General features: G+C 44.2%; 2 protein-coding genes across 3 annotated transcripts in view; one reads left to right on the top strand and one right to left on the bottom strand.

The window, feature by feature from the left end:
- The window catches only part of FUT10 (fucosyltransferase 10), a 16,004-nt gene extending 14,369 nt beyond the window's left edge, over positions 1 to 1,635 (bottom strand). The window contains exons 1-2 of one of the 2 annotated variants that reach the window (XM_032675389.1): positions 1,009 to 1,079; positions 87 to 193 (exon numbers count right to left, since the gene is read on the bottom strand). The gene's annotated coding sequence lies outside the window, so the exon portion shown is untranslated. Of the gene's footprint in view, positions 1 to 86; positions 194 to 1,008; positions 1,080 to 1,615 lie in introns of those variants that run through there. The other variant, XM_032675390.1, reaches the window with a different exon arrangement.
- On the top strand, positions 1,191 to 15,049 carry FNTA (farnesyltransferase, CAAX box, alpha). Its single transcript, XM_032675391.1, has 9 exons — positions 1,191 to 1,343; positions 2,016 to 2,101; positions 3,701 to 3,815; positions 4,658 to 4,762; positions 5,488 to 5,614; positions 6,051 to 6,199; positions 8,048 to 8,110; positions 8,617 to 8,788; positions 10,282 to 15,049. The coding sequence occupies exons 1-9, from the start codon at positions 1,198 to 1,200 to the stop codon at positions 10,411 to 10,413; spliced, it is 1,095 nt and encodes a 364-aa protein (XP_032531282.1). The 5' UTR covers positions 1,191 to 1,197; the 3' UTR covers positions 10,414 to 15,049.

The raw sequence follows: 15,049 nt of genomic DNA, 5'->3' as shown, positions 1-15,049 counted from the left end.
CAGAAAAAAAAGGCAGAGATACAAGGAAAGCACAGAGTTCAAGGGACTTTCCAAGGAGACAAAGCTGTCTGTGACAGAAGAACCACCTGCAGGCCCAATTCTTCCTCATCCTGAATCTTGTGTTTCAATTTGCAGCTGTGCATTTATACTCCCTCATTGTTGCTGTGGCACCATTCTTCTTTCCATAAAATCACTGTAAAACATGTGACACATACAACAGTCCTTTCGACTTGAGCGCCCCAGAATTAAAGACTTGAACCATTTCCACCACACATGGAATGACTTCCCACCTCCTTGAATATGCAGGACCGATCCAGCCCTTAATACTGCACATGCTCTGCCTGTCTTTAATCCTCTCCACACTAAAGCATCTCAGCATGCCCCAGATTATAAACCCGTAATGCTGGGTCAGCTGCTTTTCCTGACGACTGTCTTCAGTTCAGTTGTCCTGCTGACCAACATCACATCAGAGGACCACAGAATCAGTTAGGTTGGAGAAGACCTCTGAGATCATCGAGTCCAACCTGTGAGCCCTGACACCCTCATGGCAACTAGACCACGTCCAGCCTTTTCTTAAACACCTCCAGGGACGGAGCCTCCACCACCTCCCCTGGGCAGCCCATTCCAATGCCTAATCACCCTTTTTATGAAGAAATTCTTCCTAATGTCCAACCTAAACCTCCTCTGGTCCAGCTTGAGACTTGTCGCCTCTTGTCCTGTCGCTGGTTGCCTGGGAGAAGAGACCGACCCCCACCTCACTACAACCTCCTTTCAGGCAGCTGTAGAGAGCGATAAGGTCACCCCCGAGCCCCCTCTCCTCCAGGCTAAACGATCCCAGTTCCCGCTGGATCTGCTGCCCCCTCCAATTTCACCCATTTGTTTAGAACGGCCTGTTTCAAATCCCCCCCCCCCCCAGCTTCTCCTTTCACAGAGCCCAGATTCCTCTGCCTTGCCCTGCTGGGAAAGCCTGAACCCGAAACCTCGGCATTTCTGGTTTCCCTCCCTTACGGAAGCTCCCGGTGTGGAAACAAAGCGGGGCTTTGCAGAGGGGAGGGTCCGCGTTCTCCCCCCTCCTCCCCGCTCCCCAGCAGCGGCCCCGCCGCCCGCCCTCCCCGCCGGGCGCGGCGCTGTGGGGCCGAGCGGCCGCCCCGCCCCGGCCCCGGGGCGCAGCCGGGCCCCGGCAGCGGCGGCGCGGCCATGGCGGCGGAGGGTCGGGCGGCGGCTGCCGAGCTGCAGCCGGAGGGGGACGCGGAGGGCGGCGGCGGCGGCGAGCCGGAGGGCGGCTTCGGGCAGCTGCTGGAGGAGGAGGAGGACGGCGAGGACGCCGGCTACGTGCTCTACAGGTGCGGCCGCGGCGGCGCGGCCCCAGGGGCCGGGGCGGACCCTCGTGGCGCCTCACGGGCTGGGGGGCGCGGGGTGGCGGAGCTGCGGCGGGGCCGGAGGAGCGGGGAGCTGGAGGGAGGGGCAGGGACACCTCCCGGTAGACCAGGATGCTCAAGGCCTCATCCAGCCTGGCCTTGAACGCCCCCGGCTTTGGGGCATCCACAGCCTCCCTGGGCAACCTGTTCTATTGTCTCACCACCCTCACGGTAAAGAATTTTTTCCTGTATCTAACCTAAATATGCGTTGTTTCAATCTGCACCCCTTACTCCTTGTCCCATCACTATACAATTCCTGACGGAATTCCCTCTGTGGCTTCCCTGTAGGCCCCTTTCAGATACTGGAAGGTTGCTGTGAGGTTTCCATGCATCTTTCTCTTCAGCCCCAGCCCACTTGTCGACTTCGTGGCCCTCCCCTGGACTTGCTCCAACAGTTCCATGTCCTTGTTATGTTGGAGCACCTTTACCTGTTTGTATACCGGTCTGTGTTATAGCCAGTAATGTAGTGGCAATAATAGTGGCTGTTGGGAACAAGGATGTATTTCTGGACACGTGTGTGTTTGTGTGTGTCGTCATTTATGTAGCATTTTGTGCATTAATTAGGAACATTAAAACGACAAAAACATGTATTTACAGGGACAGGAAGGAATGGGCAGATATTGAACCTGTCCCTCAAAATGATGGGCCAAATCCTGTTGTTCAGATCATCTACAGTGAAAAATGTAAGTCTTAAATATATTCATCTCTGAAAACTTCTGCCCATAGTGTTGTTAAAACAAGACTTCATGTTTTGGATAATATTTTCTACAATTGTGTCATGGTGGTTGCGTGTGATGTTTTCACCAAGCTTCTCTGAAGTTGAATCTTCACCTGAGATGTTAATTGCCAAGGTACTCCTTTAAAATCCTATGACTTAAGAGGTAACACAGCAGATAGTGTGGTTTATGACATAAGGCATTGCCAGCCCACAAGTGAAAGTGATATATGAAGCTCCTGCATCTGGAGAAATAGGGTGAGTAGGCAGCATGGAACTTTTATGATTGTTTTGGATATTACTCAGGTGGTGTATTTCTAACATACTTTTGCAGCTTTTCAGTGGACTATTGTCATGCAGAGATTTTAGTCGAAAGTGCTGTCAGAGCAATATGTAGCTACTGTTTTAAAGAGGTATATTTTAAATACACAAAAGAAGAAACAATTTCAAAGGATTATTAACGTTACCTTCTAATCAGGCCATTTGTAGTGGGTTTCTGTGGCTGGGTCTGATGGGGGGGGGCTACAGGGATGGCTTCTGGTAGAAGCTGCCAGAAGCTTCCCCTGTCCAGTGGAGCCAATGGCAGCCAGCTCCAGGATGGGCTTCCTCCTGCTGGCCAAGGCCGAGCCAAGGAGGAGTGACAGTAACGCCTCTGTGATAATATATTTAAGAAAAGAAGATTGTGGCACAGAAATAATTCCAGCCAGGGAAGAGCAGAGTGAGAAGGTGGGAACAACAAGGTAGATACCAAGGGCAGTGCAGAAGGAGGGGCAGGAGGTGCTCCAGGCGCCAGAGCTGAGGCCCTGCAGACTATGGTGGGGCAGAGGTGCCCCTGCAGCCCATGGAGGAGCCCCTGCTGGAGCAGGTGGATATCTGAAGGAGGCAGTGACCCCATGGGAGGCCCAAGAGGGAGCAGGGTCCTGCCGGAGACCTGCAGCCCCTGGAGAGGGAAGCCCACACTTGGAGCAGGTTTTTCTCGGGTAGGACTTGTGGCCCCTGTGGGGGACCCACAGTGGTACAGCTCATTGGTGAAGGACTGACCCCATGGAGGAGTGACCCACGGACAGCAGTCTGGGAAGAGCTGCTGCCCGAGGGATGGACTTACATTGGAGAGGTCCATCAAGGACTGTCTCCTGTGGAGGGACCCCACGGGAGCAGGGGAAGGACTCCTCTCCCTGAGCAGTGGCAGAAACGACAACTGACTGTAACCCCCATTCCCACCCCCCTGCATCACTGGGGGCGAGGAGGGAGAACATGGAAAGAAGGAGTTATGGGGGGAAGGTGTTTTTAAGGTTATTTTACTTCTCACTCTTGCTCTGACCCTGTTAGTAATAAATTCACTTAATATCCCCACTTTGAGTGTTTTGCCTGTGATGGTGATCAGTCAGTGACCTCTCCCAACTGTTATCTCAACTGATGAATCCTTTGCTGTTTTTTTTGTCCCTCCTCTGTCCGGTTGCAGAGGGGAGTGAGAGGGTGGCTTTAGTGGGTACCTGGCATCCAGCCAGAGTCAACCCACTAACGCCGTTGTTTCACAGCCTTGGACAAGATGCTGTTATCTGTTTAGTTCGAGATGTCTATGATTACTTCCGAGCTGTTCTGCAGCGGGATGAGAGGAGCGAAAGAGCTTTCAAGCTAACAGCAGATGCCATTGAGTTAAACGCTGCAAACTACACAGTATGGTACGTAATCACCTTGGGATTGTTTCTGTGGTCATTTGATTGCCTGCCTCTTATGTCTTCAGTATCTTATTAGTCCAGTAAGGGCACGACCAGTTGAGTTTACACAGAGGAGTTTGTAGATTTCTGGTGAGCTTCCAAAGAAAGCCTTTGTTCAGTATTTTCCATGTCTCATTTTGATTCAGTGGGGTTTTTTGGCTTCGGGGATGTTATCAGTCAAGATCAGGGTTAGCCACAAAAAGGACTTTGCAGTTTAAAATTATATCACTTATCCGATAATGTGCCCTTGGCAAAATGCTGAAGATGCCCTCAGCCGACTTCAAGAAGAGGCATAAAAGCATGATAGCAAATAAGTTTATACTTACTAAATAGTGAATTTTAGATCTGTCAGGTTACTGTTTAGATAGGTAATGAATAAACAGTGAATTTCTGATATTCAGAGTAGGTCCTTTTAACTTGTGAAAGCCAACAAGTGCCTCTTGTACATCTTTATTCCGCTAACTTCCACAAAATCAGGAAGTTTACATTATTTTAAGCACAGAAGTTATAGTTTCTGTGACAAAAAGACTAGTGTGTGTAGATATGTTAATTTGAAACAGCATTGCTAGAATCTTAGGTAACAAACTGTTGTAACCAGTCATGTTCCAGTTCTTCACTGTTCAATAATTGAATGCCCTTCAACAGAACTAGATATGTGGTTTAGGTTTTTGCACTGGTTTTGGTTTTTTCACTGTTTTTAACTCGATATCTATTAGAAGAACTGTGAACAAAGGTGGTTCTGTGTTCTCCTCCATGAATTTTAGGAAAACCCTTTTGCAGTGTTCAAATGCTTGACTTTTATACAGGCATTTCCGGAGAGTCCTCCTGCAGTCTTTGGGAAAAGATCTCCACGAGGAACTTAAGTATATTACAGCTATCATTGAAGATCAGCCAAAGAACTACCAAGTCTGGTAAAACCCTGCAGTCTTCTCAGTTTGTAACATTTTTGCAATTAACTTTTGCTTTGTCAATTGTCCATAAGTTGTGACCATTGGTCCTAAAAGTTGTTAAGAGTTGCATTCTGGAGCTGCTGCAGTGGCAGTAGCAGGGGAGTTAAATGGAGTTGCATCATGTCAAAGTTCTCTTCAGCTATTCGTTCTAAACATATGCTCATGACATGCTAAACAAATCTTGTTTTCTTGTTAATTTAAATTTTTAAACTGTCAAAATAAGTCTGACATGAAAAAAAATGACTTGTGAAAAAGCAAACAAAGAGGCAAATAGAAATTAGGGGGGGGGGTTTATCGTGTCATGGAGTTTGCTTGCCTGTTGTTGGGTTTCTCCAAAGTGAATGGGAATAGGCAAAGCAGCAATCTTGATATTGCTGGAGAAAATTAGGTAGTACTGGAAAATTTTATTCTGCTAAAGATTTTGGCCATGAGTGTTAAAAGTGAAAATAGGTTACTTCAGGTGAACATTACTTGCCTAACATGAGATGTTTGGCCAATGTGTATGTGTAGGTAGAATTTACTGTAATAGAAGTAGACATCATACATTTCCCAGAGCCAAGTGACATGCTTTGGTGTGTTTAATTTGAAATGTTTAACTAGTGGGGTTTTTCCTGAGCAGAACAGTTGCTATATGCTGCTTTAATACAGACCACACGTTCACAAAAAAATTTGCCTCTTGTCATCAGGCATCACAGACGAGTGTTGGTGGAGTGGCTGCAGGATCCATCTCAAGAGCTTGAGTTCATAGCTGACATTCTTAACCAAGATGCCAAAAACTACCATGCGTGGCAACACAGACAGTGGGTTATTCAGGTATTGTATATCCACAGAACTCACTGGTTCCTTGAATAGCCTGCTCAGGTTGTAGAGTTTCGCTTCTTAAATACAACCTGAATTGAATTTGGCACTTTGTTTCTTAAGGCTGAAGGGGGAAAAGCAACTGCATTTTTAGTGTGTGGTAGGGGTTAGCTATGAACTTGCCTTTTAGGAAGTGAGGTCAAAAAGTTGCCCTGTTGTTTGCTTACTGTTATGTGTGTGAATTTAATGATGAGCTAATAACTTCTGAGTGCCACTGAATAGCGTAGCATGTTCTTAGTGCACCCTTATTTTTTTATTTTGAACTTTGTGTTGATTTCTTCAAGAAAAGTCTCTATATCTGATGTTCAGACAACTTAGGAGCAAGGATGATGTATTTTAAAAAGATAAAAGCTTTTGATTATGATTCTCTCTCTTCCTTCCCTTTCTATAGGAGTTCAAATTATGGGACAATGAACTGGAATATGTAGACCAGCTTTTGAGAGAAGATGTGAGAAACAACTCTGTTTGGAACCAACGACACTTTGTCATTTTCAACACCACTGGCTACGATGATCCAGCAGTCCTAGACAGAGAAGTCCGGTTAGTTATGCTATTCAGGCTCACATTAAGCATTCTCCATTACATGGAAGCAAAGGAATACTTTGACAGTCTGCATGGGCTTGTGTTTCCTGGTTTTATGCACTTTTGAGGTTCACTGTCATGGGTAGCTGATCAAGTGTTAGACTGAAGCAAGCTCTGCTTACCCTGGGCAAGCTACTCTCATAAATCTGTTTTCCCAACCTGCTGTTTATTGTTCAAACAAAACTTTTGGCTTTTTATGATCAACTAGCTACAGTGGGAAAACCTGCAGAAAATCCATGACACTGGAACCACTTAAGTTGTGCCATTCATTAGTATCCTACCCCTAGAAAGCTTGGAATGACAGGCACTCTTTGTGTTGTACTAAATTGCTGTTTCAGTAGTACAGTAGCCACAATGATTTAAATGTAATGTGGACGTGGATTGTAGAAAGAGCAGTTGCCTTTTGTGAGGAATTTGATGGAGCTGGAAAAAGAAAGGAGCTTTCAGGGGTATGTGGTTGGCACAAAGACAACTACCTCTGTGAGTTGGCTAGTTTTGAGGAAAATGAGCTCACTGTTTCTGAGTGGTATGTTTTTAACTGAAGGCAAACTGGGCTTCTAGACATGTATTTTGCTACTCATGGTGGTAAGAGAAGTTTTTTAATATAGGTTTCGTATCTCAGCCTGCTGGTCAGGGTTATTAGTTACAAGAAGATATTTGTCTAATGTGGACAAGCAATCAAAATAAGGAACTGGAATTTTTTGGAGTTATTCTTCAGGAGAAAGACTGAATTTCTGAATATGTCCATTAGTACATTTTTTAGAGGATCCCAGGCCTCACCACCTTTCATGGTTGTCTTTGCAACCTGCTGCAAGTTGTTCTTCTCTACCGGTTTATAACTTTGAACTATTTCCATGACTTACACTTGGATATTTTCAACTTCTTCTCTTGAGAGGTTCGATGGGACATCCTCCCTTGATCTGTTCAAGATAATTGGATCCCATCTTAAGAACCAGACTGTCAAAGGTTTAAGACTTCCCAGATATCATTATAGAACTGTAGTTGGGCTGCCTGATGCTCGGTAAAATCGGTCTTTTTCCTAGTGACTGCAGAATGTTAAAAAATAGTTAGGATTTGGGGGGGGTATTCTTTTTCTGGTATGCCTGATGTAACTTTTTGTCAGTATCTGCTGTCTCTGGAAATCATTGGAATGCCTGGTTATTCTGGGAAAGGGCAGAAGGTAAAGTCTGTTTGGTGGAGATGAAATGCGGCTTTGTGACTGTATGGGAGGTACCTTTCCTTGCTTTACCTTTAGAGCAGTTGCCTCACTGCTGCTTTCAAAGAACTGTTGCAGAAGGCTGTGTGAACTGAAAGCTCGAGCTCTGCCTTTCTGTGGGTTTGCTTGAGTGCAGCCTCATGAAAAAGGTTCTGCAAATAGGTACAGAACATACCACTTGCAGTCATATTAACACAGCTCACCCTGATCTTCAGTTACTCCAGCCTTTTTCAGCCCCTCACCATTTCTGAGCATCAAGACACAAGTTATTCCTTTAGCCTACCAGGAGAGTATATTATGTTGTTTCTTAGTGTTATTGTTAATAATTTTGAGAACCAGCTAATTATTGTATAAAGCCCACCGACTTGAACACTTCAGATTTTAAAACAGCTTTCACAGTGTCTGCCTCTCTGAGACTTCTGATGATTATATTGTGAGCCATTTTTGATGTATGACCCAGCTGAGATGATCTGCAAAAAGGCTGAAGTATAGACCCGAGGGATGTATTCAGACTCTTCTGAGCACTTCCAGGTAGTTTCTAACTGTATTGTTATTGGTTGCATTCATGATGTGTTCTCTTTTTCTTGCAGGTACACTCTTGAGATGATCAAAGCAGTGCCACATAATGAGAGTGCTTGGAACTATTTAAAAGGGTGAGGTCTATTTTCCCGTGAGGCAAAGAGAGTATCTGTATAAGGTGTCTTATGCCTGCTTCTTAATTGAAGAGAACTTGTTGCTGTTCATCCTGGTGTAGTGTACTTAAGGAAGCAGGCAAATACTGACACAAGGTGTTACTACATTAACCTCATTTCTCTGTAACTTTCCACTAGGCTTCTAACCCTGTAGTTCTTGTAGGAGGACTGCAGGTACTTCTGCTTTTAAAAACTTGACTGTAATGTTACTAGGTTCAAGAGCATAGAGTAGGAATTAGGGAACATGCTTTCAGTCTAACTTCTGTTCAGTCAAGCATGAACTATACTAGCTTACTACGACATTAAGCTGTCTTGGTGCTGCATGCTGCTTACCTTCTGCCTTACTTGTATTTGCACCCTGATTTCAAAAACTGATCTCCAAGCAAAGGAGTCATAACAAAAATGCATTTATTCACACCAGATTCATGGTCAAGATCAAATGTCAAGCCTATTAACCTCTGTTCTAGGATTCTGCAGGATCGTGGTCTTTCTAAGTATCCAAACCTGTTAGAGGAACTGTTGAATTTACAGCCCAGTCATAGTTCACCCTATCTGATTGCCTTCCTTGTGGACATATATGAAGATATGCTTGAAAACCAGTGTGATAACAAGGAAGAAACACTGAACAAGGCATTGGAGGTACGTTTTGAGGGCTTGGTTTTGCTTCTCAGCAATGCCATCTCTTGCTGTCTGGTTTCACAGCCTGACAAAATGGGGTTGATTTTCATAAATAAAACAGGTTACTTGCTAAAACCAATGGTCTCTGAAGAGTTGAACACAAAAGCCACACAATCACAAGGGTCTCATGAATTTAAATAATAACTCGCCAGTTACAGAATCACTGTAAGTTTTCTTCACCTGGTAGTAAAGGAAGATTTCTAATACTGCTTGCAGAAGAAAGAAGAGGTTTGAACAATTGGTTTCCAGTGTTAACTTTTTAGGATGAACTCACTCCCTTCTCTGTAGGTTAATGATTTTTTTCTCAGAGTATCTGTATCCAAACAATCTCAAGCTCCTTTTGCCCTTCTTAGCTTTTTCTAAGAAAGCTGTCACAATTAGCTTATGGCCAGCAGGCACTGGGGACATTGGTAACAAATGTCAGGCACCATTTCCTACAGAGAATAAATTACTTCTAGCAGTGTTGTTTGTCTCCCAGTATTGTTGGGTGCTCCTTGGTGCCGTTTGTAGTGTAATTTTTACTACACTTTCCATTCACTGTGGGACAAGCTGGAGCTTGATGTAATTAGAGCTGCAGTTTTGCCTGGTGTCTTTGTGTTCCAACATTATTCTTTCTCAACATTTCCCTTTGTTGTGTTCTAGGAGGAGTTGTAACTAAGTGCAGTTGTACCCCCTAGATTTATGTCCCCTTTATACTATTTCACTGAATTTGATTTCTTCCTTTGTTTAGGCATCCAAGCTCCTAATTTCTCAATTCCATTTCACTGAGTAAGGCAATATCATCTGCATAATAAAGGAGAATTTACTAGAACCTTTGTAGACAGTGTTCATACCGTGTAAAATATACAAAACTTATCCTGTGAGTAGGATGTAGTGACTGCTTACCCAAACCAAAATAAAAAAAACCCCAAACAAACATGTAGCAATGTCTGTATAGCACCAACTCTTAACATATCATGAGAGATGGTTACCGACTTGCATGGAGAACCCTTTTGGGACAATCTGCTGAGAAAAAACAGAAACAGAATTTCTCCTGTCTGTCCATTAAGAGTACTGAAGATTCAAGAGCAGGGTGATCCTCCAGTGTTTGGAATCAAGTGGTTTACACCTGTTGGATCACTAAAAGAAAGTCAAGGTTCTCTGAAATATATTGTGATATACTATAGGCTGAATAGGGTGGGGTGGATGACAAGTGGTAGGCATGGAAAGGAGTCACAAGGAAACTGTTGAGACTGAAATGGAACTGGAGGGATTTTTGTGCAGTGTCAGACTGGTTGACTACCAGTTGGAGTTGTCATCAGTTTGATATTGCTGGACAGTTGTAAATCCAGTGAATAAAACAAATATTGAGGTGTTTCTAATACTATCTGAAACATATATTGCATGCACTTTATAAAGACAAGGATTCTGTAAGCTTTTGGTATAACACTTCACTCTCTATTTTTCTTTCGTAGTTGTGTGAAATTCTGGCTAAAGAAAAAGACACCATTCGAAAGGAATACTGGAGATACATTGGAAGGTCCCTTAAGAGCAAGCACAGTTCAGGCACTGAACAGACCAGCACACTGACAGATAAGCCACAGTAACTGAATATGGAAGAAAACAGTGTTAAGCTCTCAAGCCGTTCTAAAGCAATACTAAGTAGTGTCATAAACTCGTTTGAAATCCTGTGTAGTATTCCCCCAGTGAGGAGATGTTGCAATGAAAGAGGAGTGCAGAGTGCTGTGTAGTCCTGGATCACTGCTGCTTCTGGCGATAGCTCTAGGCGCAGTTAAGAAATCACAGAATATGCTAACTTGGAAGGGACCCACAAAGATCATCAAGTCCATCTCTTAGCTCTGCACAGGACCATCCCCAAGAGTCACACCATGTGCCATCATCCAAACACCTCTTGAACTCTGTCAGGCTTGGTGCTGTGAGCACTGCCCTGGGGAGCCTGTTCTAGTGCCCAGCCACCCTCTGGGTGAAGAACCTTTTTCTAATATCCAACCTCAACCTCCCTGGGCACAGCTTCAGGCCATTCCCTTGGGTCCTGTCACTGGTCACCACAGAGCAGAGATCAGTGCCTGCCCCTCCTCTTCCCCTCATGAGAAAGTTGCAGGCTTCTCCCCCCAGTCTCCTCCCGGCTGAGGAACATTTGCCAGCTTCAAGTTGAGTTGTGGCTTCCCCAAGATCACTCAGAAATTATCGAGAAAGGTTTTGCAACGACATCAGCCAGCTCTTTGAGGATTCTGGGATGAAGCCTATCAGGCTCAATAGATTTTTAAGGATCCAGCTGGAGCAGCAGATCCCACACAATTTCAGGTTTGACTGGGAGTTGATCATTCTGGCAGTCATGGTCCTCCTGCTCAGGGCACGGAGACCCCCCCTTGGTCAGTCATGCGTGTTGAACACAGGCAAAGAATGTGTTAAACAGCTCTGCCTTATCTCTGTCCCTGTGTGTGAGGTGACCATCTAAGGCATATTAATATAATACAAACCACACAGACCCGACTAGTTTAGGGGTTCACAGGCAAATCCTCTTTATTCAAATCAGACAACACCTTATATATGTGGGTTCAAAGTAACATATGACTCCCTTGACCAATCACCAAGGGCATCTCACTACCCATGAGTGTGGGAGTACTTGGGAACTACATCTCCCCAGGCACTGTTCAGCACCCTTCCTGAAACCCAACTCCCCTCTTCTTTATTATTATGAGGAAATACAGAACATTGCATATAACAGTACATTTTAAACTTCGTAAACCCTCTTTAACAATCACCACTGCATCACAGTGACTCAGCTCACTGCCCACCTTGGTCTCTCAACAAACTTACTTTGTTGAGAGGTTTGTATGTATTTGGGATAAACAACAACTTTATTAACCTGAGGGTTTTTGCATAACTGGGTAAAACATTGACTTTGACTTCCCCAAGGGCTTGCATGTAATTGGTAACCAGGAGAAGTTCAACTCCATTTCAAGAAAAGGGCCCTTAGAGAGCAAGTGTTACATGATACAAGTGTTATTTGTTCAGGGCACATGAAACATAAGTATCTCCAAGTCTACATACATACATGTCCACACAGCTTCTCTCATTCATTCACACCAAGGTAGCTGCCTTTTCCAACGTGCTTGCAGCAAACGTGGGTAGAGCCCTTCCCAAATCTTCGTTCGTGAAGCCCAGCCATGATGATGAGCTACCTTTTCACACTCATACGTAAGTGGCCACTTCATTCATCTTCATTCATGCATACTTAGAATTTTTATTATGTCTCTATTTAAATCACGAAGTTTGGGTTTTTGTAGAGGTTATTAATTGTGTGTTTCTTAGTCTGTCACTTCTGGTAATCATGTCTGGCAGCTGTACCGGATCACATGTTTTAAGCACACTTCCTCAAGCTGGGACGCTCGACAAGCTGTCCGTGGGCAAGGTGGTGCAGCATGGCCACCACGTGGCTGCAGTGTGGCAGTGCCTCGTGGACTCAAGGTCTGTCTTTCCCTAACAATCACACAGTCCATGCCACGTGCTCGCTCCTGCCCACGTGAAACCCAGCCCAAGTCCTTTGTTAGGTCCTTTAGGTTTGCAAACGGTCCCCTGTCTGCTCATGGTTCTGCCCCACCCCCGTGTCTGCTCCTATGTTTGGTGGAGTCCTTTGTGTGTTAGGGCTCATGGGGTGAACAACAGGTTTAAAGTTTTGCTCCATGGACAAATTTGTGAGTTGTATGTGAGATTTTTAAAGTGTCCGCATATTCTATCTCTCCTTTCTCTCGAGCAGTCTCTCCAAATTTTTTTTCAAGCAGTCACACCAAGGATTCTACTTAACAGAATCCTACATAGTTGTTTCTATCATTTCCCTTGAATTTTAACTTCCCATGCCAGCTGCTTACCTCGAGTTCTCTGTAGCGTTAGCTTTTCTCCTTTCAAAGCTTTACTCTGCCAGGTCTCTCATGTGCACAATACTTAGATTCTCGGAGCTCCACTCAGTCCTCTGCTACACAACATCCCAGTCATCTTTTTGCACTGGTATTCCACGTCCTTTGTTTAACGACGTTTTCTGCCTGCTTTTAGCTCCGTTTACAAAGTCTGACTTTTTTTCAGAGAAAAGCATCCCAAGTTTTTAAAACAAACTCATTCGAACGCTACTGTAATTCTCCTTGTTGCAAGGCAGTCTCTAATCATCCCCGACACAGGGTTGTGCCCCACGTTGGGCACCAGGTAAGGCGCATTAATATAATACAAACCACATAGACCCGGCTAGTTTGGGGGTTCACAGCTGAATTCTCTTTATTCAAGTCAGGCAACACCTTATATATGTGGGTTCAAAGTAACACGTGACTCTCTTGACCAGTCACCAAGGGCATCTCAGTGCCCATGAGTGTGGGAGTACTTGGGAACTACATCTCCCCGAGTGCTTTTCAGCACCCTTCCTGAAACCCGACTCCTACAACCATGCTCATCCTGTAACGGGCCGATGATATTTCTATACTGCCTATTGCCATTAATGTGTTGGAAAAAGCTTTTTATTGTCCCCCACATTTTGGCAGCTTCAACCCCAGAGCTTTGGCTATATGAATTTTCTCCCTACAGTGGCAAGGAGCATCTCTGAATTCTTTCCGTGTCACTTGACCTTGCTTCCACTGGGCATAGACTTTCCTCTTTTGCCTTATTTCTGAGAGAAGATCCGTGCTGCACTGAGCTAGCCTTCTGCCTCAGCTGGTTGACTTCCAGCATTTGGGAATTGCTGCTCCTGTGCCCTTAGGAGGTGATGTTTGAAAAGTGACCAGCACTGATGGACCCCAGCATCTGCAAAAAAACATTTTCCCAGGGGACCTTACTTACTGATTCCCTGAGCAGCCTGAAGTCTGCTTTCCTCATGTCCAGAGTTGAGGGTTTGCTGGCACTTTTCTTCCTGTCAAGGAGATTTTAAGCAATTTTAAACTCAATCACTTCATGATCACTGTGGCCAAGAGGCCACAAGTCTCCACGTTAACGAGATCCACTCTGTGGACAAGCAGCAGATCAAGGAGGGCATCTTTCCAAGTCAGCTCCCTCAGGATCTGTTCCATAAAGTTGTCCAATTTTTTTTTAGGAATCTTTTGGCCCAGGTTTTATTAAGGCTTAATTATTGAAATGTACCAAGTAAAGGTTTTAGTTCCTACCTAAAAATACATAAAGCTGTACCTACTATTTTGGCAGTACTCAGTTAATTGTTGGACTTGATATTAGAGGTTTTTTCCAAAATAAGCTATTCTGTGATTCGTTGAGGCATAAAAAAAATTTCTCATGTCCTGGCTTACCCACTTGTGGTTCCTAACACTGTCTCATCAGATGCAGTAATGACTGCAGTTAATTTAGCTGTAGTGGATATAAAGTAACATGGTTAGTGCAAGCAGGCTCTGCAGTTGTTGCCTTATGTGGGAGCAGCTGTGCAAAGCTGTCAGCATAAGCTATTATATGCAACTAACTCCAAGTGTAATTTTGTAATAAAAATATAACTTAAAGCATTTGTCTGAATTCTTTTAGTGTGTTTCTTTTGGTCTTCATGTGTGCGTAGTTTGTTCTTCTCAGATGCTAGTAGAGATAAAATATCCCCTTTCACAGATATTGGATTCTATCACAGTGAGGTGCCTTTTGCACTGAGTATTCTTAACCTGGAAACTTTCAGTTGAATACTTGATGTATTCAGTGGAGCCTTGAGTTCTTATCTGCACAGTCAGGAAAAATCCTTTGAGGATCTTAGAAGATCTACTTAGTTTTTTCTTGGAATTCTGTTCAGACGGCTGAAAATCTGATTTTTTTAATGTTTTTATTCACCCTTTGTAACCAGATCGAACTGAAGTCACAGGTCAGGAGATTGACTGGTAATGTTATGTATCTTCTCTGAACTGGAAGGGAAAGAATGGCTTTATTTGGGACCTCTTTGCATGAGATGTCTTAACCTTGTTGTACCTTTTCCTACCTTTTCCATGCATATATTCAGCCAAGGAGTATTTTTCCTCCCCTTTGTGAAAGATAGAAGGCACCTGCAGTGCAGAACTGCGATGGACGTCTATACCTGCGCCTGCACCACATCTACCCTGTTTTCAGGAAAAAGTTATTGTAAACTGTGTTCTTACAGAGTGCTTGTCTGATATGAAACATTTCACTGGAAATGATCGTAAAGGGAACAAACAAATGCTGATATTTATTCCATAATATAATCTGTCTTTCTGACATTAAACATTAAAAGCTGCTACT

This window comes from Chiroxiphia lanceolata, chromosome Z (genome assembly GCF_009829145.1).
Source record: "Chiroxiphia lanceolata isolate bChiLan1 chromosome Z, bChiLan1.pri, whole genome shotgun sequence".
In the NCBI taxonomy this organism is placed as follows: domain Eukaryota; kingdom Metazoa; phylum Chordata; class Aves; order Passeriformes; family Pipridae; genus Chiroxiphia; species Chiroxiphia lanceolata.
Note: the sequence above shows the minus strand (reverse complement) of the source record. Positions and strands in the feature narration are given on the sequence as shown.